The 27,843-nt window shown below is 37.9% G+C and overlaps 2 protein-coding genes and 1 non-coding gene across 3 annotated transcripts; 1 reads left to right on the top strand and 2 right to left on the bottom strand.

Annotated features, from left to right (window-relative positions):
* Positions 1-8,203: 8,203 nt before the first annotated feature.
* Positions 8,204-8,276, bottom strand: TRNAF-GAA (transfer RNA phenylalanine (anticodon GAA)). Its single transcript has one exon. It is a non-coding gene; the product is annotated as a tRNA-Phe (tRNA).
* A 42-nt stretch (positions 8,277-8,318) lies between these two features.
* On the top strand, positions 8,319-12,850 carry LOC107824040 (autophagy-related protein 8i-like). The gene is made up of 5 exons (XM_075243441.1): positions 8,319-8,457; positions 8,560-8,615; positions 10,710-10,762; positions 12,327-12,445; positions 12,544-12,850. Exons 1-5 carry the CDS (start codon positions 8,424-8,426, stop codon positions 12,642-12,644), a joined length of 363 nt encoding a protein of 120 aa, XP_075099542.1. The 5' UTR covers positions 8,319-8,423; the 3' UTR covers positions 12,645-12,850.
* A 1,887-nt stretch (positions 12,851-14,737) lies between these two features.
* Positions 14,738-18,206, bottom strand: LOC107824039 (tRNA:m(4)X modification enzyme TRM13). The gene is made up of 9 exons (XM_016650759.2): positions 18,099-18,206; positions 17,915-17,980; positions 17,525-17,824; positions 17,196-17,424; positions 17,036-17,093; positions 15,869-15,955; positions 15,624-15,749; positions 15,342-15,477; positions 14,738-15,230 (listed from the first exon to the last, which is right to left on the bottom strand). The coding sequence occupies exons 1-9, from the start codon at positions 18,170-18,172 to the stop codon at positions 15,002-15,004; spliced, it is 1,305 nt and encodes a 434-aa protein (XP_016506245.2). The 5' UTR covers positions 18,173-18,206; the 3' UTR covers positions 14,738-15,001.
* Positions 18,207-27,843: the final 9,637 nt, after the last annotated feature.

Below are 27,843 nucleotides of genomic sequence, written 5' to 3'. Positions count from 1 at the left end.
GAACCAATGTACTTAAAACTTCCTCTCCTAGATGACTTGCGAGTCCAGCCTCACCTACCCTTCCCCTCCCTAATTCTCACCACTTAACTTATATTCTAAGTATTCTGTCTTGGTCCTGCTCAACTTGAATCCTTTAGACTTCAAGGTCTGCTTGCACACCTCTAGCTTTGTGTTCACGCCGCATTGCATCTCGTTAATCAATATAATATCATCTTCAAGTAACATGCACCACGACACTCCCCTCAGATGTGGCGCATCAGTACTTTCATCGCCAGAGAAAACAAAAAAGGGCTTAGTGCCCACCCCGGTGCAACCCCATCATGACAAAAAAATGGTCTGAGTCCCCCCCCCCCCCACCGTCCTCACTCGGGTCTTTGATCCATCATACATGTTCTTAATCAACCTTATGTAGGAAACAGATATACCTCTAGTCTCAAAAGATCTCCACAAAACCTTCATCGGGGCTTTATTGTACATCTTTTCTAAGTCGTTGAACACCATATGCAAGTCTATCTTCCTCCCCCTATACTCATACACCAATCTCCTAAAAAGGTGAATAACCTTTATAGTCGAGTGCCCCGACATAAACCCGAATTGGTTCTCGGAAATAGACACATTCCTCATTACCCTTGGCTCTACCACCCTTTCCCAAACTTTCATAGTATGGCTAAGCAGCTTGATACCCCCGGTATTTATTGCAATTTTTGATATCATCCTTGTTCTTGTATAAAGAAACCATCGTGCTCCACCTCCACTCCTCGGGCATCTTCTTCATTCTAAAATGATATTATATATTCTAGTGAACCACTCCAAGCCCTCCATACCCGCACTCTTCCAAAACTCCACCGAGATTTCATTCTACCCGGTTGCTTAGCCCCTGCTCATCTTACGCATAACCCCCTCAACCTCCTCAACTCTAATCTGCCTATAATACCCAAATTCAAAATGACTCGCGGAGAGTTCTAAATCGCCCAGTACAATATTCTTGTCCCCATCCTTGTTTAAGAGACTATGGAAGTAGGCCTGCCATCTCCGACGGATAAGCCCCTCATCCAATAAAACTCTATCTTCTTCGTCCTTGATGCACTTCACTTGGTCCAAGTCATGAGCTTTCTTTTCTATTACCTTGGCTAACCTAAACAACCTCTTATCCCCATCTCGACCCTCGAGTTTTTCATAAAAATGACCAAAAACTGCAATATTGGCTGTTGTGACTGCTAAATTCGCCTCCTTCTTAGCTAACTTATACTGCTCCCTATTCTCCGTCCTCTCCTCCTCGTCTATACTTTCCACCAGCTTTAGATACGCCACTTTCTTGGTCTCTACTTTTTCTTGCACCTTTCCATTCCCCCACTAGTCTCCTTTGTGACCATCAGAGTACTATTCAAGATCCATACTACCTTTCTAGCGGCTTCATTTTTTCGAAAATCTTCATTAACTCTATAGACTTTTCGGTCAAAGTTTCTATGTTTCAAGACCCCACTCTCAGCCTAGTGGCTCCCTTGGCCCTCTTACCTCATGCACCCCCTCCCCCGCGACGACACCCCGAGGACAAGATCTTACCTTACCATCTTTCACCAGAGCCACTATAATCTAGGAGATAGTACGCAAGCACTACCCCGAAAACAAGCGACAAAAAATAAAATGAATAACCGAAATATAATCTACGACTAATATTCAAAAAAACAAGTGAAGAAATAAAATAAATGGAAAAGAGACATTTATATCCCCCCTACTTTCAAATATTGTATAAAATATCTTCTATTTCACAATCTGGCCTCTAGAGTCCCAACCGGCATAGTTCCAGTCACAAATATCCCTACTTTAAACGGCGAGCCACGTATCGCCTCCTGAACGAATAACCCCACCCCAAACAAAATAAACCCATATAGTCCATGAACCGCCCCGTTACCCAACCCAATAGCCTTCAATTAATTAGACCCACACACAAATCATATTCTATTTCCACCTAAAATCCCGTCGGGTAGCTTTGCTCTCTAGGGTTCCTTCAAAAATCAAACTTTTAAATTCTTCCACCTCGATTAATTGAATCTTAGGGTTATTCTCACCTTATTTCTTCTAAGTTTCATATTTATCTAACCATTAGAAATTGTATAATGTCGAAAAAAAGTTGTGCATCGAAGAGGATATGTTATTGCGGTGAAATTGCCAACTTCTTCACCTCTAAAAAATTGATAATTCTGGAAGAAGATTTTACAAGTGTCCGAAACCTAAAGTAAGTTATATTGTTTTATATTTTGTTATTTTCAGCTTTTATTCTTTATATAATGGTTGGTAATGAGATGTTTGTTGGTTTTGGTTGGACAACAAGATTCTTGTGGTTACTGGGAGTGGCACGATGATGTGCTACTGGATAGAACATTGGTCGTAATTAGTAATTTAAAGGCTAAATTGGAGGCAACAATATTTCAAACTCATACTTTGGCTACTTCATTGGATGCAGTTAAGATAGAAAGAGATAATTAGAAGCAAAAAATTGATGCTTTTGAAGGTATGAATAACTATCAAGTCAACAAACCAAGGGAATTAGAAGAGAAAGTGGTGAGATGAAGATGTTGATTATGATTTCATGTGCTCTGTTAGTTGGATTTGTTGTATCACAATTGATGAAGTGATGTATTATGTTAGTTTTGTAGTATATTTTTTATGTTTTGTTTTGTTTTGACCGGATAAAACTGATGTTGCGGTCAATTTTTCCGCCAATATGATGTGTTTTGTTGTTCATTCTAAACCCTCTTTTCATCATTGGTTAAGTTTGCTCATATTTTTTAGTTTCCTTTGGAAACACTTTACATCACAATTTCAACATCAAATGACAAATTATTGTCTTCCCTAATAGCGATAAAAATACAGAGTTATCCCTACAATTGGTCCCTATTGAATTGGTCATTTTAGCACTAAAATGAGTCAAAAACCAATACAAAATAGCTGGAGATTAATGTTTGTGATCGCAGCTATTGAATCAGCACATACAAACACAGAAGATACACAAAGTAGCTATTGAATCATCATATACAAACACAAAAGATACACAAAGTAACTGGAGATTCATGCAACTTCAATCTGAGTAGCAATTACAGTTAAAATAGATATTTGGATGCCATGCTATAACATCACCAACAACTTACACAACTTGATAATGTGGCATCCAAATCTTTAAGTGTATTGTCACTAAGCAGTAATTACATCTGTATATTACCAAATCACCAAAATATAAGTACTGTCATAAGCAGTAATTACATCATCAAAATACTAGTGATACTTTTCAGAAACACTACTGATATTGTCTCTTCCTTTGCTTCAACTTGCTTCCATTTTTTGACATCCTACTTCCAACTGATTTATAGTCATAGCAGCTTTCCCTTCCAAGTTAAGTTGTTTGGTGAGTAAGGAAGTTCTGTTGGTTCACAAACACATGCATTATTTCCTCTGAAGCCGATTTTCCTTGTAGCAATTGGTATTGTTTGTTGCTGCCTCTTTTGAAGTCTAATGAGGGTTTATGGGACAACCTTAGGTCTTAGAATATGGTCTTTTTCCTCCTCAAAGTATGAATTGGTGTAGACATAAATATACTATTGTTGGTTTGACTGTTTTGTATCTCTTGGGGGCCGACAAATAAATATCTTCTTCAGTTGGATTCCCTACTTCTTCATCAATTGAACCCCTGCTAGCATGCTTCTCCTTTATCTTGGGAACCACTTTTTCTTGTCTTGACTGCCACATAAAAAAATTAGCTAGATGAAGAAATGGTAAAATAGAACTAACAAAATTTAGTATAAGAAGTAATTACTTTGTCACAACTCTTAATGTTATGATTTGACTGTCCACAATTGCCACATGTCATTACTCTACCTTTCCTTCCAAAAGACCATTCCTCGTGCCTTTTAATAGCGTAATTTTTTTATCTACTTCTCTTCACCTTAGGCCTTCCAGCAAGTTTGACCATTTCTGGTGGTGTCATTGCTTGAGAAACGTCTATTTTTTAGAATTTTCTCCCTTTACAAGTTACAACTTATGCTTGTATGTTAGTAGAAATGCCTCCTTGCTATGGTACCAATGCATTTTAGTCAAGGGATCAATCTTCTTGTATTGCATGTGTGCATGAGATCCTAGTAAGGTCCCTTGACCTATAAGTGCACCTCTTCATCACTAGATTGACAATGTGTTTGTCAAATCCTTTTGATACCTCATATCTATGGTCTCCATTGCTCTGAACCTTACAACTGATATATGATATCTTCAAGTACTCATTATACAACTTCATCGATTAAGGACTGAATTCACCAGTCCATTTCACAAATGACTCTTCATGTTCTCTCAACAAATTCATTATTTTGACCCTAATAGTCTCCAACATCCTAATGATGGACTTGTACCTTGCTTCTAGTATCCAAGAATTGAAAAATTTAGTTAGATTGTTGTCAACTATCTGATTCTTGCATACTATGTCAAGGTAGGCTCTGCACCATATCTGGGGAGGATAATTCAACAGATCCTTGGCAGCAACTGCATCTAAATCATCTAACTCTTTCAGTTGGTCTCTGAACTCTTATTCATTAGTTGAGCATGCGCACCACCATAACAACTTCTTCAGTTCACCTTTACTCCATCTTCTGCACCAATTTGACTCAATATGTCTTACACAAAATCTATTATATGCTCCAAGAAGGACAATCTTCATAGCTTTATCAATCAGTCCTTACATATAACAAACAAACAACTAAAAAATTAAAGAATTCAATGATAAAATCAGCAAAGACAAAAAGCAAAGACACAACTGAAATCTCATACCTTTTGCATGTCTGAGATGGAGGTTATTCCTTCCCCACTTTGGAGTTCCAATGAATGCTTAAAAAGTTCCAAAAACCAGTTCCAAGTTATCTTAGTTTCCTTATCCATAATTGCCCAAGCTAAAAGGGTAGAAGTGGTTCATATTGTCATGACCAACTGTAACTAACAACTGTTTCTTAGCTTTTCCTTTGAGAAAAGTACCATCTAACCCAATAAAGGGTCTTAAACCTTACTTAAAACCCAACCTCAGTGCATTGAAGCAGATGTACATCCTACGAAATTTTATTCTACCCTGTAAAAGTGCCTCTTGAGACAGATTAATCACAACATCAGAGCCTGGATTGGATTCCTTCAATTCATTGGCATAAGCTTCCAGTTTGTTGTAACCATCATTAAAGCCCCGTTCTAATATTACAAGGACCATCCTTTTAGCCCTATTGCACTTTATTTCACTAGCATTTAAGTCAAAACCCCTTTTCAAATTAGCTCTCATTTCCTTAACCTTCATTTTTGGATTATCTTGTAACTCTCTCTTGAAATAGTGAGCTATGGTGGTGTAGTCTACCATACTATTATCAAATGTTGGCCCACAGTCTTCATGAGGCCTTGAGGTTTTAATTCTAACCCCAGGACTTCCCATCCGCAAATATATGACATACAAATAGGCACCTTTCATCAGCGCATTCATACCTTAACCTTTTTTTTATCACTTTTATATACTCTTAACTCCTTCTTGGTAGCCAGTAAATAAAGTTTAATTTATTTTCTTGCTTCTGGTATGTCTTTGAAAATAATTCCTTTAACTAAATCTTTGAAGTCATTCATAGATTTAGACAATTCTTTTTTCTTTTGTGTAGCAAACTCTAGTTCTTCAGAGTCATACTCTTAAGAATCATACACATGTTTAGACCCACTCTCACCCTCACTACAATATGTTCCAACTTCATTAATTCTAGATAAAAAATATTAAACATTTTGGAATATATTTGGAACATCTACAATTACCTCACATTTATCCACACCAAATATATCAATTGTACAGTATTCATCAGATACAAGAGACATTAACTTCCTAATACCATCATCCCTTACTATTTCATAATAAGTTCTAGAATGAGCAGTTACTATCAAGTGTTGAACATCTATAAAATCTAACTCAGAATAAACTCATTAACTATATCTTTAAAGGACAGGAAATCAGGATCATACCCTTCTAAAAATGAACTAGTTTTTTGTTGTATAGGAGGTGTGGTTCCTTGGTCCACTCATCGTCATAATTGAACCTCAAATCAACATTAACTATTTTAATAACCTAAAAAATAATTAAGTAAACAATATTAATAATCTGGATAATATTAAAAAGAAGAAAGCAGATTAAGAAAAAAATAACTAAAAATAAGGGACCACAAGAATAAACAAAACCAACAAGGGACCCCCACAATATAGATACATAGCAGTTAAGAATAAATAAACCAACAAGGGACCCCCTCCATAAAGATACATACAACTGCTTCAGAACCAATAGACCAACAAGGGACCGCATTATTGAACTGTGCAGATTAAAAATCTGAAAAGGAACCATATTTTCACGCACACCCGACATACAACATGCACAAGGGAACAAAGAACCCATTTTCCTACTTATGAAATAATTGTTTAATATAAAGGTGCCCAAAATAATAAACAAAACCGAAATGCATTAAACCCTAACTACCATTTTGGAACCACGTGGTAAAAGTACATGCATATAAAATAAACACCAAAGTGATACAATAAACAACAAAGTATATCAAAGAATAGACACATCCAGATACAGAAATTCACATATGTAAGAATATCCAAAAATCCTAGAGTCAATTGAGAGTGGTTTTAAAAAGGATACCATTAACCCAAAAATATTAAAATAACGACAAATGTAAGAGAAAACGACATAACTAGCCGAAGATTTTACCTGAAAAGGCTCGTGCATTACTAACATGCTGACATTATAGTGAGAGAGAAGATGGATTTGTTTTGGTTCATACGGGATGATAGATGAAAATGAGATATGATTGTGTGTGGGTCTAATTAATTATAAAGGTATTGGATCAGGTAATGGGGCGGTTCATGAAATATATGGGTTTATTTTGTTTGGAGTGGGGTTATTCGTTAAGGAGGTGACACGTGGCTCGCCGTTTAAAGTAGGGATATTTGTGACTGGAACTATAACGGCAGAGACTCTAGAGGCCAGATGGTGAAATAGATGTTTTTTATACAATATTTGAAAATAGATGTCACAAAGACAATGGACAAAACTACTATGAGATATACTAAATAAAGATTCAAAATAAAACTATAAACAACTAGATAACAATATAAAACAGGTGGGTATGCAACTAATTCGACAATGCAAGGGCAAACACTAAATAAAGATTCAAGAACAAAAATAGGCAGGCAAGAAGATACAATTAAGCTAAAATATCAAAATAACAAGACAAGAGAGAAACGATAAAACTTGGATCGCAGCCCTTGAAGTTAACGAAAATCTGACCAGCGGGATGGATCGCGATGAGCTGGCTGGAAGGGGCAGTCCAAGACATATGGGCCGATCGTTCTCAAGCCTCGATCACAAAGAGGAGACGCACGCGCCGACGCGTGACGGGACACGTCGGAAAATTGACTGATCTTGACGGACTTAGCCATTGTTATATCTCATCACTAACATAAATATTAGTGACATTGACTACACTTTTAACTCTGAAACAATCACTAACTTAAAATCACCTCAGATTTCTAAGATGGAAAAGTACAAGCTAACCGATATCGATTGCAGAGTTTGTTTAAAGCACTAGGTTGTAATCCACCGTTCTCATTTCTAGTTTATCGGTTTGTTTTCCTCATTTATTCAAATAACTCAAAATTCTACTTGAAGTTGGACAGAATTATATCCACACAAAAAATAAAAAAATAAAAGAAGCAAGACAAGGTTACAAAATCCTAGCAAAAGTGACTTGTGAGATATAAAAACAGTTTAAGAACTTTCGGCGTGATTATAAAAGTGTGATAATTAGGGAAAAATGGTTAAACACTTTGGCGAACCAATATCGATTGGAGAGTTTGTTTAAAGCACTAGGTTGTAATTCACCGTCCTCATTTCTAGTTTATCGGTTGGTTTTCCTCATTTATTCAAATAACTCAAAATTCTACTTGAAGTTGGACAGAATTATATCCATACAAAAAATTTTAAAATAAAAGAAGCAAGACAAGGTTACAAAATCCTAGCAAAAGTGACTTGTGAGATATAAAAACAGTTTAAGAACTTTCGCCGTGATTGTAACAGTGTGATAATTAGGGGAAATGGTTAAACACGTTGGCGAACTATAAAAACTGAAGGGTCTGACAAAAAGAGGAATGCGGTGAACGTGGATCGAACACGTGACCTTCAGATCTTCAGTCTGACGCTCTCCCATCTGAGCTATCCCCTCATCTTGTTGCAAAGGTCTTACTTATAATATAAATTACCTCAGTTTTCAACTAAGTTATTTAACGTGTTTTTCACGCATTCTTCTTATGATCTTATCTTTAAGGACAGAAAAATTCATCCATAGACGGGTCGGTTGTGAAGCAGAGAGATGGGGAAGGCTTTCAAAGAAGAATTTTCACACGGTGCTGTTTCAATCCTGTATCAAAATCCCAATATTTTTTTTTTATCAAACTGATTATTCTTACAATTTATTTCTTTTCTTATCGATTAAAATTAAACTGCAGATGAGAGACTCGCAGAATCACAAGATATAATCGCCAGATATCCTGATCGACTGCCGGTGTGTCTCTATACTTTTGTATTCAGCTTCCACTTTTTAGTTGACTTAAATCCCAAGGTTTTTTATCTATGATTTTTTCCCCATTGAACCACTATGTTTTGTACTTTTCTCTAATTTGATATTTGTTAGACAATTAGGTTAATGGGTAAATAGATGATCACTGGGTTTAAAGTTAAAATTTTAGCAGAAGAGACTAAATGCACATGAAGATCTAAAGTCAGTTCTGTTCTCAATTCATGTATGCCATATTATAGCTTGATTGTGCAAAAAATTATGTATATATTAGTGTTGTAGTAGCTAAATCGTAAGCTGCTTCTTCCAATTAGCTTTCCCATCTCATTTCATTCAAACAGTTTCCTAGCCTCATCCTCATTATCTCCAATTTTAGCCCCTAAAATTCCTCCAAAGTTTTGCATTTACTCGCAATGACTTTACAACAACAACAACATACCCAGTATATTCTCAAAAGTGGGATCTGAGGAGGGTAGTGTGTATACAGATCTTACCCGGCGAGGTAGAGAGGCTGCTCCGATAGACCCTCGGCTCGAGAAAAGGGAAGAAGATGAAGAAGAAAGAGGGAGAAGAAAGAAAGAAGAGGGAGACAAAGGACGATAAGGAAAAAGGGAGACAATAACAAGTAAAAGAAAAAGTACCATCAAATAGTAACAATCAGGAAAATATGATACACGAAGCAAACGAAAGAATAGGCAAATACTAGAGGTCAAAGAATACGAAAAAAACAAGAGCGCTACTAATACTACTAGAAAAGAACGGGGAACTTTCGACTACCTACTAGCCTTCTATCCTAATTCTCGACCTCGACACCCTTTTATCCTGGGTCATGTCCTCAGTGAGCTGAAGTAACGTCATGTCCTGCCTAATCACCTCTCCCCAATACTTCTTTGGCTTACTCACATGACTTTGATGTTAGTTAAAGGTATTAGTGTCACATTCTATCCTGGCAATGCTTTAGCATCTCTAGTGGTTCCACAGCTCGCATGATTAGCAAATTCTTAGTCTGAAATTGACCTCCCCCCCCCCCTTCTCTCCCCTTCTCTTTCCCCTTTCTTTGGAACAACTTTCTTTAGTGGTTGGCAGTTGTGAGAAGAGGCTTTTTCTAGGACCCTTCATCAGTAGACTTATTTAGTTTATAAGCTTCATGGTTCTTCCAAAGCAAATTCTGACTAATTTTATTCCAGCCAATAAGAGATGATGTCTACTTAAATTTTTAGGATAACCCTGATGCTTGATAATGTGGTTCTTGCTTCTTCTTTCTCTTTCACAAAATCGGACAAATATTGAGATGGATAATCACCTCAAGTTATCTATTGCCAAATAAAATTGTAGACGTGAATGAAGGTAGAATAGAGAGAGACTGGATGCTTATACTTCAACAATTTAAGGCTTTTCGAGAATTTTACAAGTGAAAATGATGACGATGAAGAGAAAGAAAGGACTTGATCAATTCAATCAAAAGTTAGTGGCAGACTTATGTGAGAATTAGAGGGAGAATATGATTAACATATTGATGGCGAAATGAAATATTACCCTATATGGAAGTACATACAGTTATGCTTGTCTGTAATTATATGTAAGATGGGTGTTGTGCCATTTATTGGCTTAGCATTAGGTTTTGGGTCTTTGTATATTATTTTCTACATAGGTTGTATCCTCGGATGCTTTCTTTAAAAAGTGTTACTTAAAAAAAAATTGAAAATTTTGCATTGTCCATGTGTTTCTTTCGGAACCACAAGGGTTGAAGTCCTATCTTATCAACCATTTGGAGTTTAAGTGATAATTACCTGTTGTTACGGCTTCTGTTGAATAATGCACACACCAAAGTTAGATTTGAACCCTTTGCATAAAAATAAACTATTTGTGAGTGACTGAGTGTTGCTTACAATTGCTATGACTTTTCCTATCCTGCTGACATACAGTATTTGGATGAGTGCTGTTCAGAATGAAACATACAAAACAACAAAAATATATTGGATTAACCGTTATGTTTTACCCTCTGGTGGTTGTTGAATGCTCCTTCATGCATAGTGCAGATTGTTGTCATGTCATGAATCTATTTGTTTTATATTTTTGCAGGTGGTGGTTGAAAGATATTCAAAGACTGACCTTCCTGAGATGGAAAAGAAGAAGTAAGCAACTATCATCCCGGTGTCATATTTCCTGCCAAAATCTAGTGTGATGTACTTTCTTATACTACTCATAAATGTGATGGTTCTGAATCTCCTCTTGAAACTTCTTATCCAGAAGAGCAAATGTAAATCTCTTTCTAAGCTTCCTAGTTTTGGATGAATTTCTTATGAATATTTAGTTACAACTAAAAATCTGAGGGCAGAGGGAAATAAAAATTTTAGATAAGGAGAGGGAAAAGTGAAGAAAATGCTTAGAGTTTCTTTCTTTCTAAAATTCTTACCCTTCTCAAAAAGAAAAAGAATGTAGTTTTTCCATAGAAGCACGTTCGTTCCTTTCCCTTATACCACCATACATATTCGTGTTGGAATGGTGCTCCACATTGTCCATAGATACTTTTTCATCTTACTCGAAAAGAAAAAGAATGTAGTTTTTCCATAGAAGCATGTTCGTTCCTTTCCCTTATACCACCATACATATTCGTGTTGGAATGGTGCTCCAAATTGTGTCCATAGATACTTTTTCATCTTACGATCCTCTCCAGCACCAAAAGAGGGTCTTTGACTTTCTGTGATATATCCAGTTTCACCCTAAAAATATAGAAACAAAATTCAGCAGTTGAATCGCAACCTAGTAACTCAATTTCAAAAAGAGTAATTATTGTTTTCAACCTCCTTTTACACATGCAGCATCTACTGCAAATTAAATCTGCATACCTCTTCTTTGTATATATTCTTGAGGAGACACGCTTCATTAACTATAACCTAAGTGAAGCATGCAGCCTTTTAGGGAGCTCTAGTTTCAGGGAATAGAAATAATCTCTTGTACATATAGTGTACCATCTCGGTACTTCTAATATATTTTTTTTACCTATATAGGGAGCTCTAGTTTCCCAACTAAATTTAATAGGCTATTGTGGGGCTAGTGCCAATTGCAACAGATAGGTTTGATAGCAAGACTTCGCATTAACTTGAACTGTCGGTATCAAAGAATCTGGAGGCTCTCACAATGTCTGCACATCTTCCAGGCCTTTCAAAAACTGGGTCATCCTTTCAATTTCCCAATCATAGCAGTGCCTTCAGAAGCTTACTTCCCATCCGTTCTGTCATCTACCTTGAGCTATTGGAACAGCTTTATGTAACGTAGAGCTGAACAAGTCTGGGAACTTCTCTTTTAGTGGACAATGTACTATCCAGGCTACCTGCCAACAAATGATTCTTCTACCATCCCCTGCCTTAAATAGTATTTTAGGGCTTCACATTTATTTGTATATGCAGTGAAAGCCCAATAACTGACTCTCCTCTGTAGGCCCTGTTTTGGAATTTGATTTTAGTTTCTTGAAGGGGTTGTAGTTTAATTCACGGTTGTACATATGGTTTCCTAACTTTGCTGAATGAACAGAGATAGAAAACCCAATCCCCTCCCCCCCCCCCCAAAAAAAAACCAAGACACTCCCCTACCACTATGTAGTCCTCTACTGTTCCTCTTATAATAGTCCTATAAGGTCCTAATATAGTAATAATCCTCTTTTTTCCTTTTAATTCTTCTATTTTTTCTTGACCACAGATACCTGGTACCCCGTGATATGTCCGTTGGCCAATTTATCCACATTCTGAGTGGCAGACTCCATCTGGCTCCTGGGAAAGCTCTCTTCGTGTTTGTGAATAACACCTTGCCTCAAACAAGTAACTCCTAGTTTGTTCATTTGACTCACATGTTATAACACCATGACAAGGATTATTTGCAACGTCAATGATATGGTATGGATTTTCTTTTGCTGCAGCAAGCTTGATGGAGACGGTGTATGATTCTTTCAAGGATAAAGATGGGTTCCTCTACATGTGCTACAGCAGTGAGAAAACCTTTGGTCGTGCAAATAGCTGAGCATATTGTCATTCCTAGGAAGTGAACTAAAATATGTAAATGGTATCTGTATTGCATGTCCGGCATACATGGTTGGCATACATGTTTGTTCTTCCTGTAAATTCTTGCACTAGGATGTCTATACTCTCAACTGAATATCTGAAGGAAATTCAAATGTTATTCTATCGGGCCTTTGGAAAGAATAAAGAATACAAAGGTTGCAGTAAGTTTTAAGGGTTAGGCCATTGCCTTGAACAGTTGAGAACAGTCCTCGTAGTTGGAGATAAATAATCCTAATCTGTTGAATATTTTCTCCAGTTCCTAATCTATTGAATTGAAAAGCCAAAAAATTCCGTGGTAAATTTTGAGAGTGCAATTGCTAATATAGACCCTTAGCAAGAGCCTCTTGAAACTAATGTACTATGGATACCATTGATGTGCTGGTTTCAGGTCCTTTCTCTTTTCTAACTCAGCTTTTCACAATCGAGTTGAGGTTGGTCAAAACAATATTGCCTCGTAACCAGGTGCAAATAAAACAGTACAAATTGAATAGGTGTTAGCGCAACAATTTCGAGTCAAGTGTTTGTATAATCTAAAGGCAAATTCTGTTGGATGAGACCAAATCGTGGTGCACTTGTGGAGTCATATTTCTCATTTGATCTACAACGGCCAATCCAATTAACCCTTCGGCTTATCTCTGAGTAATGTCCCAAGTCCACGTCCACTATGGCCAATTGGCCATGGAATGCCATGTTGGAGTCCTTTCTGGGAAAATGATCGACGTGCAAATCAACCCAGAAAATATTCCACCTTCTGTCTTCATCTTGTGGCTGTAAAATAAGCTTTGAGGTGAAATTGTTCCTTCTGATCAGGAGTAGTAGGCCGTTGTGAGTAAATGCCAGAACAAGTTGGTCTAACTGAAATGTAGAACATGGTGTGGTCTTCTTCGTCGAAATGGCCATTATAATTGTTTCACCATGACACCAACACAAGCTCAAATTCCCTCTTCCAAGTTCAATTTAAGGTATTAGGACATCTCCAAATTGAGAGCTCTTCAATATCGTTGGTAAGGCAACAAAAGCAGAAGAAGATTCAAATACAAGTAATGTCACCATATCTGAACCTTTTTGGAATTTATCAGTTCCTTAGTCTTATGATAGACCAAATCGTGGTGCACTTGTGGAGTCATATTTCTCATTTGATCTACAACGGCCAATCCAATTAACCCTTCGGCTTATCTCTGAGTAATGTCCCAAGTCCACGTCCACTATGGCCAATTGGCCATGGAATGCCATGTTGGAGTCCTTTCTGGGAAAATGATCGACGTGCAAATCAACCCAGAAAATATTCCACCTTCTGTCTTCATCTTGTGGCTGTAAAATAAGCTTTGAGGTGAAATTGTTCCTTCTGATCAGGAGTAGTAGGCCGTTGTGAGTAAATGCCAGAACAAGTTGGTCTAACTGAAATGTAGAACATGGTGTGGTCTTCTTCGTCGAAATGGCCATTATAATTGTTTCACCATGACACCAACACAAGCTCAAATTCCCTCTTCCAAGTTCAATTTAAGGTATTAGGACATCTCCAAATTGAGAGCTCTTCAATATCGTTGGTAAGGCAACAAAAGCAGAAGAAGATTCAAATACAAGTAATGTCACCATATCTGAACCTTTTTGGAATTTATCAGTTCCTTAGTCTTATGATAGATCTTTTGTTGATATTTTTGGGTTGATACTTTCTGTTTCTTTGTAACATCTGCATCTTCTTGATGCCTTTTGCTAATAATATTCACTTCATTAAAATATCACCATATCTAAAAAGCGAAGATAATAGCTGCAAGCTCTAGGAAAGAAAGTGGCCGTGAGGTTACACCAGACGGCTTTTTATTGGAAACATAGCATAGAAAGGGGTTCTTCCACAATGAGGCAAATGATCTAGCCAATCATTCTTCTACCGATTATCCAAGTTCGGTATTCTGTAAGTTCCTAGGTTATATCGAAATAACTCCATTGAGAGCAAGATCTGTTCGATATGTAAGTGGTATAGTCACTACCTGTCAACATAGAAATTACAACCGCTATTTTTTTTTCTTTCTTTTGCCTAAAACAGGAACAAAATGTCAAAGGATATGACCTCTAAAACACATCTACTCAAAAAATGCTGATATCCAGAATACATTATCAAATTGTGAATTAGACCTACAGGTTTGAGAAAGCTAAATATCTGAGGGATACAAATGCAGTGTACCGGAAACAGCCTCTCTACCTTCACAAGGTAGGAGTAAGGTCTACATATACATTACCCACCCCAAACCCCACTTGTGGGATTACATTTAGTTTGTTGTTGTTGTACAAATGCAGTGTACAGCAGCATGTTAACACTCAGCTTTTCTGCCTCGCAACCAACAAACGGTTTTCTGGAGAGATATTTGACTGAACATACTTGACAAGCTCACATTCAAGTCCATGTTCCTTGAGCCACATAAACCTCCCAACATCTATAATATCCTTACACATCAACCCTACAACGGCTCTATCCACAGCCTTCATATTCTTCACCATGTCTTTGACTTCATATGTATTTAGATCTGATTCTACATGCTCATTTTCCCTGTGAACCACATGTAGAGGACATACCTTATAAGAGTCATTTTAGGAGCAAGAAAAGAGAAAATGTGGCAAGTGAAGAAACCTCTGAATAATACAAATAGAAAGACCATACCTGATCTGTAGATCAAAAGACCAATCAGTGCCACTGAGGTCTGACCCATGATCTGCATCGACGGCCCAGCTGGTAAACCATGTCATGGCATTGAAATCATCCTTGCTGATTCCCGAATTCAACATATATTGCTTATCTGCGGTACGTATCATTCACGAATTTCGATAAGTCACAAAGTTAGGCTAACGAAAGAGCATTTTTTTAGGAGAAACTAGACGGGGTCAAAACTGATATGTGCAACAGAAAGTAGCATGAAAGGAGAGCGGGCAGAAGGCAGATTACTTATGTAATGCTTCCACTGACAAAGATGATGACAACATGTAGCTATAGCTAGGCCAATCATGGGGCAAGTCGATTCAGAAGGAGAATCATCACACTGTTCCCTGATACAACATCTTAAAGTCATATCTGCATCAATTTGCTTATTGTATTAGTTCATAAAGTAAAACTGGCCTGAAGAAGAATCAAATTGACTGTGTAAGGGCACGGTTATGTTCTTTTTCTTATAGCAGAAAGAAAAGAAGTACCTGTAGCAGGCCCACAAAGATGTTTACCAATTGCCAGATAAGGAACTCCTTGTAAGCTCTCAACAGCATCCAATTTTAGGTCCTCAACTGCAAAAATTAAAAACCGCTAATTCAAAGTAATGAAGTAGAGGAAGATGGAACGGGTAAAGTTGTTGCCGTGTGATCTCACGGTTCGAGCCGTGGAAACAACCTCTTCCAGAAATGCAGGGTAAGACTGCGTAAAATAGGCCCTTGTGGTCCGGCCTTCCCGGACCCCGCGCATAGTGGGAGCTTAGTGCACCGGGCTACCTTTAAAGTAGAGGAAGATGATCATCAAGTGAGTCAGAGCGACAAGATTCGTTTAAGTCTCTTCCGTCCTTGTATGCTCATAGCTGTTTATTAGTAGTGCTTAACAATGACGGCAAAAAGATGCTGTAAAACTTGCTCATTTATTGAAAAGGATTTCAATTTCTTTTTGACAGGAGAAGAGTATTTCAGTTTCTTGTCAGATCCTTAGCTTTCATTTTGGGACTCCGAAGTTTATCGCTAGATATTGTTGAGCCCAATATATTTCATTGCACAGACTCATAGGAATGACCTAGTGAAGCTAGCAAGATGAGTAAATGGTGATAGACGAGTCAACTAAATTCGAGTGGGTGACACACAGTTCATAGTTTACTTGTTTATCACTCAACAGTCAATAAATTGACAGGAAATCACTTAATTCATCCTAGTAGCACAAGAATTATTCAGTTGGCTAAAATATGAAACTGCAAAAAGTAATGGTCTTCTAAAATAAAAATAATTCTCTGCATGTCACACATGTATTTTAAGAAACAATCCCGATTCTAAAATCAAACAGCTTTGTCAAATACAACACAAATACTCCAATAGAAGCTGCAATGCAGTTAACCAATGACACTACATAGGCATCACAACTTGATAATGCAGCATAACCACAATCATTCAGAGACTAAAAACAAATATGCTAAGGATCAAAAAGTGATAGAATGAGATCATTGCAAAAGAGGAACCCATATCAACTTATATAGCATCGCCAGAGAATCCGAACAAAAGTAACAAAAGATCAAAATAGAGAAAGTAGAGCCAAAAAGAAATAGTTCATAGCGAGGAAAGGGTTAATTTTTTTTTTACTCAGATAAAATAAAAGGTTAATAAAGCCCTTACTGTCAATTCTCAACCGCTCTAGTGTAACACTCTCTTTCTGTCGCAGACTCCGATCAGCCTATACATAATTCATGAATCATAAACACCAAGGTGATTGATAGATATAACATTTATGACACAACAAAACATAAAGGCATGATCTTTATACTTCTCGCCTGACCTTGAGCTTGTATGATTTGCGTTCGACCAATAAAATCTTGTCAATTCCATAACAGTCGGTCAGAACTTGCGTCAAGTACCCTCTCCCCGCTCCAAACTCAACAACTGCAGGAACACCATCATCATCATCCACTGATGTTTCTAACTTAACTTTAAGAACCCCAAATTCTTCTAGATTCCCAAGAATTGAGGCTTGCTGCATTACATGTTTTTCTTGAAAAGGTAAAGTCCTGAAAAAAACGGGGCTGGAAAAATAAGATAACATTGGATTAAAGGTAACATAAAATGCTCAAAACACATACAAAAGAGTAGTATGATAGTAAAGAACACCGGTCCACTTGTCGATTAGTCCAAATGTCACACGCTTGTGGAATCTTGAAAGAATCACGGATGTCATTACATAGAGAAGCATGAAGAGACTTGATTTTATTAATCAAAAGGGAGAATTGAAAAGGGGTCATTGAATGAACAGCATTTCTCTTCATCTCTGAACTAAAATTCTGGTCCCCTTGTTGTTCTTTACCAGCATTGATCCCTTCTTGGTAATAAGGCTGAAGTAATAAAGATTGAGCTTGTTTGTAAAATGGGCATCGCTTAAGGTGACTTTGGAGATTCTCTTCCAGCACAGAGCTATTAAAAAATGGCAAATACAAAAAAAGTAAATAAAGTAAAAATATGTATGGTAAAAACAAAGTGAGCATGAGGTTGTATTGTATATACTGAGAAGGGTGGATAGGGCAAGGAATCCATTGTCCATTAGATCTTTGGGTGTGGTTTCCGCAGAACCTGAAGCATTAAAATCAAAAGAAAGCTTTTTGTTTTTTAAATCGAAAAAATGGAAGTAAGAACTTGAGGGTGTTAGAAAGGGGAGGGGAAGTGTTATTAACTAAAGGGAGGGACTCACTCTGAATCTTTGAGAAGGGTGTTTGCGCAAAATCTCTTCTTCTTCGGAAGCCAAAAGTTGCAGCGTGTTTCCATTATCCCTTATTAGTCGCGGCTTAAACCCTGCTGCAGTGTTGGTATATTTACACTTAAAAAGCTTTCGAAAAGAGATATAAGGATGTTTATACTTAATAAAATATGTGAAGAGGGGGAAAAACTTTGAACACTTGTTTTAAAAAAAATCGGAAGTGTACATTACTCTAGTGAGATGGGATAAGCCTAAGATATACCTTGATTAAGGCATGACGTCTTTTATTCATATGCTATATGGTCTAACGATTTGACTGTCACATATAGCGTCTTATTATTGTACGCTATATATATCGTTTTCTTTTCCTACGTTATACCCCAATTTAAATACTGCCCTTCGTCTTCTTCCCCGACCACCCTTTCCCCCATTTTTTTAAAACCCATTCTGGTCCCCCCCACCCCCACCCCTACCCCCACTGCCCGTTATAAAAAAAATTGCTGGCCCCTCCCGTCACACAAAAGGTTAAGAACGTAGGTCCCATATCGTAGTAGAGCATTGTATTGTTGTGGTTTAACTCCTTCGTCTTCAAATTTTCACACAAAACACTCACTACATCGAGGTATTTTGATTTATTTTATGTCCAAACTTGTATAATAATGTATATCACTGGCTATTGAATGTGTTTTCATGCCATTTTGTGTTTTATTTGCGAAACTAGTATGTTATATTTCCGGACTTAGATATTAGTGTTCTAAAAAATGTAAAATTAAGATTTAATTTTTTATGTTAATATCTGAATTTAGATATTAGTGTTTCCAAGTCGTTTTGTGTTTTATTTGCGAAACTAGTATGTTAGCGTAGTAAACTGTATAGTATTTTAGCATAGAATCCTTGTAGTTTAAGTATTTCTTATAATGGTAGATTGTTATATATACTTTGTACAATTAAATACTCAAAATTATAAAACAAACACACACAAAATTATTTAAAAAATTGAATTTACACACATAAATAATCATGATGAGTTGGTGCTACTGGGCCTCAAATCGAGCCTGGAACCCAATTGTTATATATACTTTGTACAATTAAATACTCAAAATTATAAAATAAACACACACAAAATTATCAAAAAATTGAATTTGACACACATAAATAATCATGATAAGTTGGTGCTACTGGGCCTCAAATATCGAGCCTGGAACCCAACTGTTATATATAATTTGTACAATTAAATACTCAAAAATATAAAACAAACACACACAAAATTATCAAAAAATTGAATTTGACACACATAAATAATCATGATAAGTTGGTGCTACTGGACCTCAAATATCGAGCCTGGAACCCAATTGTTATATATAATTTGTACAATTAAATACTCAAAATTATAAAACAAACACACACAAAATTATCAAAAAATTGAATTTGAACACATAAATAATCATGATAAGTTGGTGCTACTGGGCCTCAAATATCGAGCCTGGAACCCAATTGTTATATATACTTTGTACAATTAAATAATAAACATACAATTAATGCTGTTTAATTTACAGTTGACGATATAGACGCGCCTATACATCCCGGCCCTTACTCTCTTGAGTTATTAGTGCTTCAGGGCGATCATAGGTCCGCCCATATATGGGAGGGAGAGTTACTTTCCCAGACTCTCCGCGCTAGGAGAGTGGACGACCTGTGGGATTTTCTGAGGCACAAAGTTCTCCACGAGCGTGTAGTCCATCGCCTCCAGGACACGGGATTCTATAGGATTATTGAGATCGGGCGGATACAGGTTGACTGGGCTTTGATCATGGCATTGATTAAGCGGTGGCGACCGGAGACGCACACTTTTCACCTGCCCATTGGCGAGGCTACCATCATGCTACAGGACGTTGAGGTTTTATATGGCCTGTCCATTGCTGGCATGCCCGTTTCATTTCCTATTGCTATGAGATTTATGCCGCGTGATGTTTATTTGGACATGCTGCAGCAGCTCACGGGTTTCAGGCCACAGGACGAGACTACATCGTCGGGTGCTAGTCGGTTGACTTTGACCCCTATTAGACAGCACTTGGAGCTACTCCACCCCGATATCACCGACGATACACAGGAGGTACATATCACCCAGTATACGAGGTTGTTGTTGCTTCTTCTATTTGGAGGGGTCTTGTTCCCGAACACTTCGAGGAACCTAGTCAGCTTGAGATTTTTGTATCATATTCAGCTGCTAGATGAGTTACCCTATTACAGCTGGGGTGTTGCTGTTCTCGGCTACATGTATAGGCAGATGTGTCGGGCGAGCATGGGCACTCAGAGAGATATTTGTGGTTTTATGCCGCTTCTACAGATGACAACATATTCAAATAAAGTGTTCATCAGTTCCAACTCTACCTAGTTAGACTTTATCTTAAACATTACGTCAACTTTGTATGTTAGGTTTGGGCCTGGGAGCGGTTCTTGTAGTTTCAGCCACCGCGACCACAATTACCTCCTACTGTAGCACCTCCGTTTCTCCCTCTAGCCAGGAGGTGGGTTCTCCGTCGTACACTTTCACAAGAGTGTGATGCTCATCATAATCTCCCCCTATGCAGGGATGTGTTGGATCTATTGGAGGGCGCACAGGTAAATATGTACCTAAACTTACATGGTATAGATTAACTTAGTGTTGCGCATACTCACGTTTCATGTTCTTATTTGATAGTTCATCTGGATTCCATATCGTGACGATTTGATAGCTTCCCTGCCACCTTATTGCTCGGTCGGCCGATTGATTTGGAGCACTTTTGCCCCACTAATATGCCTCAATATTGTGGAGCATCATGCCTCGAAGCGGGTACTTCGGCAGTTTGGCCGCCCGCAGTATATACCGAGGGGGCCTATATGGGAGCCTACACAGTATCAGAGGGATGATCGTTGCAGGGCGGACGACGCATTTATGGCATGGTTAGCGGCGCAGATCCATATTTGGGACCATCGAGATCAGATGATTCCGCCCCCACCTACACATATCGAGGAGGTTGATCTTCAGAGGTATATGTCCTGGTACCGGCACGTCACCCGAATTTTTATCGGGAACCCTATTCATCAGGCTGGCGGTCGGTACATTCCATACGCTGGGCGACACGAGGCCCTGGTATGTTTTCTATTATTATTCATTATATAACTGTATTTAATTGCAATATACGTAGTTTATATTTCATACGTTGTGCAGGCTATTGGACTACACACAATCTATCAGATGGGACTGCAGATGCAGGATTATGTCGGCGATCCTGCAGACGCCTTACGGGATTATAGTCGTCGATTTGTAGAGTTGGTTGCCCGGACACTGCAGCAAGCCCGGGAGGATCAGCGTTTGGCACACATGCCTGATTATGTGGAGCCAGAGCAGTATGAGCGAGGCCCTGTTGTGGCACGAGGTGGTGGTGCCCGACGTGGTGGAGGTGCCCGATGAGGTGGTGGTGCCCGACGAGGCGGGGGTGCCAGACGACGTGGCGGTGGGCGGAGAGGAGGTGGTCCCCAGCAAGGGGGCGTTGAGGCCCCTGCTGATTATGTTGCTGCCGATCTGCCGGGTGGCCTACATGAGACGGACATGCCCTCATACAGCCTTGGGATGGATCTCACTCTAAGGACTTCGCAGGTGACCCCATCGGATCAATTATTGATCACGGGCACGCACCTTTCTGGAGTGGATCAGGATACATACTTTCCAGGCCCGTCTACTATTGCTAAGGAGCGACCGACCTGAGATTTACATTGTGGGCGCCGGCTGAGTTATGGTTCATCATCACGTTCGCAGGTATGATTTTCATAGCATTGAATTAGAATTTGTCTTTATTTTCCATAACTTTGTTAATTTCCTTTTTAAGGCTGAACGCGATGTTGACATGGCTGCGACAGATGATTACATTCAGGAGCCCGACGAGATAGTGGTACGACAATTCAAATTGTTGTGACTTATTATATACTTTGTTATTCTGAGAATTTATTCTTATGTAGGTTTCTATTGGACTGACGACCCCTTCTTCTGATCCTGTCGGCACCACTGATGATCATGCAGCGGCGCATCCGGCTATAAGGAGGCAACTTGATGATGACGATCCCAATAGCATACCCAGGTGGGATGTGATACGCCTCAGGCCAGCGGCTGCGTTGAAGCACACTGGATGCGGGACATATTGATTTTATTCTTTTTTTTGTATTATATGTAAATAATATTTTTGTATATACATCAACAACAACTTTTATACAATATGGGCATTACTTTTTTATTACTCCGTTAATTAGCTAGTTTCGTACTACAACACACACAAGTCGTAAAGAAGTAAAATTATATTACAAATACTGAAAATAAAGTTCATTACAACTACTTTAGCTTAATAAAAATGCACGACAACACGCATAAAGACAAATTGATACACTAAACACATACGTTTAGTCACTGCCGCCCATTATTCTCTGCTCCAACCACTTAAATTGTTCTGACAACTTATTTTTTTTCTTCTTCTACCTCTTTAAGTTTCGCTTTCAACTCCACAACCTCTTTTTTAAGTTGTTTTTCACATTCCCACTATTTTAAACACAAATCATTAAGATCGTTCAACAATCCTTTGTAGTATTCCTGATGACAAGGTTTATCAATCCATACCTCAAAATCGCAAATAGGTTCGCCGAGAACCTTATAAAACTTGTTCAAACATTCCCAGAAGCAGCGTCCAGCTGTACCATTATCCCAACAACTTTGCATCTGGCATTTTTTTCCGCACTTGCACCTTGGGACATAAATAGGCTGAGACATTTTTCTGTTAAAAAAAACTTGCTTTTCAAGGAAGATTTGCTATTAGTTATTTTTGAGCGAAGAAAATATGTAGAATGAGCTCGTCATTTATAGGCAAGACAACACACATAACGTAGTATTTAACCGCGCTATATATAGACATAACGTAATATTTAACCACGTTATGCCTTGCGTGTTAAATGTTCTGACGGGTACGAAACAGCTTTATGTCAGATCGACAAGACAACACACACATATAACGTAGTATTTAACCGCGCTATATATAGACATAACGTAGTATTTACCTACGTTATGCTTTGCGTGTTAAATGTTCTAACAGGTATGAAACAACTTTATGTCAGTTGGGCAGCTTTTTCAGATCGACAAGACAACACACAGTCATAAATTAATCAGATTTATGAAAGTTCAATGTTGTTTCCAGATCTTCCGAGTATATAATTTTTTTAATTATCATTAAAAACTGAAATGGAGAAATTCAACTCATAATTAACAAACATAATTTTATTTTATAAATCTTGCAACATAAACAAAACAATTAAATATTACAACACAAACTCATTAATAGTTAGGCACAATAGAAGAACACCCACCTCGAGCTTGATTACTGTTGCCACCCAAATGACATTTTCGATGGTCGTGTCCTGTTTGCGAGCATATACCACATCTGCGCGTATAAACGGTATCACTAACATCCATTTGGTTCCGTATACGCGTTCTCTTCTTCACCTGTATTCGGCGCAAATAGGACTTGTTACACACCATTTTAAATGGTTCAAGCGACCAATAATGCTCAGCACCCACTGGCTGCAACTGCCCACTATATGTATTTAGGTACTTTGCAACACTATATTGTTAATCAACATAGTTGGTTACACCTAAACCAACTTGTTGAAAGCACTTGATGGCATGTGAGCAAGGCATGTGGTAGATGGACCATTTCCCACAAGAGCATAACCTTGCAGATTCATTTCCAGTATGTACATTATTACCCCGATTTTGATGGATAGCGGTGCAAACTTCAAAAATATTTCTTTCGTTATCATACTGCAAAAATGAATGGCAATGCGCTCGCCGTCTGTATTTCTCAAATCTCTGCATCGGCACTGGCATAAATTCAACACCCCTTTCCATCAATGATGTTGCAGTTGCAGACCTTTCAACCAACCTCTCCGCCATCTGCTTGAACGACATCCGCACCATGGCTATGACAGGCAATCCTCTTGCCGACTTCAATAACCCGTTGAAAGACTCTAATACATTTGTAGTCAGATTTCCCCATCGTCTGCCACCATCCGCATGCAAAGTCCATTTTTCAGGGTCATGTCGCATTAACCAACGATAGGCTGCCTCGTCTTCTTGCCTGATATATTCCATGTGCCTCCGGAATTTATGTTATTGGTGGTCTGTTGTTGCCATCCACATCAAATCATGCAGATCCTTGTTGGGATGTGCCTTCTGGAAATTGGCTTTAAGGTGCCTAACACAGTAACGATGGTACACATAAGGTTCTTGCCATGCAGGCAAGTTCTCCACAGAACTTAAGATACTACCGTGCCGATCAGATATTAGACAAATATCGGAATATTGTTTGACAACTTGCTCTTTCAAGTGGTTCAAAAATAGCGTCCACGTCTCTTGGCTTTCATTGGCATAAATAGAAAAAGCTAGAGGAAATATCTGTCCATTAGCATCTACTGCCACGGCTATGAACAACTTGATATCGTACTTTTCATAGACATGAGTGTCGTCTATGGATATTACGACCGACAATGCGAAAAACCATCAATTGCTGGTTTAAATGCCTAGAACACGTAATTGAATGTATATTCTGGTTTACCTGGAATGCTCAAGCTTCCATTCAACAACCGTCCCAGGGTTAAACTGCTGCAGTGCAGCCATGTATCTAGGCAGATCTACAAATGACTTATCCCAGTTACCATAGACTATTTCAAATGCTCGTTTGCGCCCGAGATATGCCTTTCTTTTAGTAATGGTATGGCCATGTTCCTGGTGGACTGCTGTAATGCACTATTTAATTTTATACCTTATGGACGCTTCGATGTGTGGAATAAGAACAAGAGAAATCAAGTCAATATCCAAGTTGAAGTGATTCCCGTTGAATGTGTACATTTCGCATGTGTGGGTGGGAATGTATTTACCCACTTTCCACAGACCTGTCTTCTTCTTGCTCGCACATAACATCCAATGACATGGCCAAAACCACATGCGACAAACAACCTTGTATACAACCAGACTTGACTCCCATACCGTCATCTCACGACACTCTTTTACGTTGTGCATTTTACAATCCCTGCTTAGGCGCGCTTATCAGGAAAAAACATGCCCTTTGCCAGCACCGTTGGTCTACACTCATCCCATATTGCTGTCCGAATTTCATCAAAATCCCTTGTGAGAGCTTCCACATCCGGCATGCTTGGCAAGTTATCAAGGTAAGGAATTTCCCTTGAATGAAACGGCACTTGGGACTCGTACACTTTTCGTCTAGGGGGGTGGAGCATACTCTCTCGTCAAATCATGTCCTTCCTTCTCATCCTCCTCATCACCATCCTCACGAAGAAAAGGCGTCTCGTCTCCAGATTCATCAGCATTGTTGTCGTAATCACTATTCTCTTCCTCACTCTGTGCATCTGCTAGATCCCGATTTAATACATCATCTTCGGGCAATTGAGTGAGTACATTTGGTTCAACTTGCTCGTTTTTATTGCACAATCAACAAAATAATAAGATGTTGAATTTAATAAATACTTTCCATATAGCCGTATCACTTCACTTACAAGTCGTAATGTGATGAAATTCCATGATGGACATTTTCATTTAGGTGATGGCTCCCGGATGGACCACCATGATCCAACGCACCAAAGCTATGCTTGGGTTCATAATTTGTAAAATTCATATCCGGCTTGTACCCCTTGTTAAATATATGAGCGTTAATACAAATTCAATACAACAAAAATGTACATCGTAACACAAAGAAAAATTGAAGCTTACCACTCGTCTTGTGAATTTTGTAAAACAGGCGGTGATAAGTTTAAATTAAGGAAAACTCTTTCATCCGGAACCTGTCCGGCAAAAACTCCTCCAGAATAGCCACCCGATGATTGTGGGTTATCGGGAACCTGTCCGACAACCTCATTGTTTGGAACGTCTTCGACCTTTACGTACATATCCAACATATTTATTACAAGATATTCCGGTATTCATCCGGAGTCCTCAGAAAATCCCTCAAAGTTTCATCATCCTAGATGTTTAACTCCGAGTAAAAAGCAGCCCCTCGCGGAGTGACGGAATACGAATATCTTCCGGTTACTTTAAGTATCACTGAACGTTTCCTCACACCTATTTTTTTGCATAACAACGATATCAATTTATCGTACTCTATTGTAAGTGGCAATTTAACATGACCTTGTGGAGATAAACTATACCTCACAGAGTTATTCTCCATCACAACCTCACCCCCCCAATATAATGAAACTCTTATTCTACGCTCTTCAGAAATTACGAAAAAAATGCTTCAGAATTTAACAACAAGAAAAAATTGAATGGGAGTTAGAATTTTATGTGAACGAATTTTCCTAAAATCCTAACCACTTTATATAGGAAATGGCTAGCCCGGGATATGGAATTTTTTTGCCATATAGTGTTCTTTAAATATACGCTATACACATTAAATTATTGTGTTTGTCAGTTCACTTATTGGTGGGTCCATATATAGGGTATAACATTTTTTTGGGCGCTATATGTATAGCGTGCAATTACAACACGCTATACCTTAACGGCAGACGTTACCGTTAATGTATAGCGTCTTGTTTTTGCACGCTATATATAAAAATGTATTTTTTTAAACACCTATTAACGTAATTTGAGTCCAAAAAAATAAAATTTAGGTTCCGGACTCTGACTTCTTACACCCTTAAGAGAATTGATTTTTTCTTTAAATCTTAATCATAATAGTATTTGTCTAAACTACTCTTTTATTTTTCATTAATTAATACCTACTAATTAAATTTAAAACTACAATAAATTATTCGAAAAAAGAGTAATAAGCGAATTTTTATACTTCTGAAACATCAAATATTTTCAAAGAACTTTAGTTTGACAAAATAGCAAATATTCAGAATTTTTTGTTGTTGTTTGGGTACAAATTGCACATTTGGCAAACCTAAGCATTGAATGGGATCCAAGTGTTACCACCCTATCCCTATGTAGCTTATGTCTATAGAATATGCTTAGTCGAGCCAATAAATTTTACAAATCAGATAAATTAAACAAAATATTTCAAATGAAGTAAAAATGAGAGGCGATGGGTGAAGATAAAGTATTAAAGAAACAAAATTTATTTTTAAGTGCTTCAACACTAAATCGCTAATAATCATTATTTTCATTTCTTTCATTTTCCAAATCCAAACTAAAATTCATGCCACTCATAAGTCTTTCAGAAAATTACACCTATTGATCTTAAAAATGGATGATCTTGATTTTTTGACCCCTACTTGCTCCATAAATAAATCTTTAAGGTCAAAAATCAAAAGTATTACCCATGGGACAAGCAAATGACAAGATTTATTAAACTTGAAATTCTATCAAAGGGACAAGCGGAGTTCAAAATTCAAGAGTGACACTAAAGTGTCCTATTTATGCAAATCACCCCAAGTCCTTTGAACAACTCATTTGAGGGGGGTAAATGCACAAATAGTCACTCTTAGGGATGTTATTTAGAAATTAACCAATATTTATTTTGTTCTGAAATTTGAAATTAAAAATCTTAACTTCAGAACAATTCAGGAGCTTTTTTCTCCTGAAAATTTGAATTGAAAAACCGAAATTCAAGATGCACAGGTTAATTCCTAGATAGTAATCCTTTAGAGTGACTACCTGGTGTAATTTCTACCTCATTTGAGCGCATTGAGGCCGAAGCCGAAG

The sequence above is a fragment of the Nicotiana tabacum genome, chromosome 22 (assembly GCF_000715075.1).
Source record: "Nicotiana tabacum cultivar K326 chromosome 22, ASM71507v2, whole genome shotgun sequence".
NCBI lineage: Eukaryota > Viridiplantae > Streptophyta > Magnoliopsida > Solanales > Solanaceae > Nicotiana > Nicotiana tabacum.
This window is presented reverse-complemented; position numbering and strand designations above follow the sequence as displayed.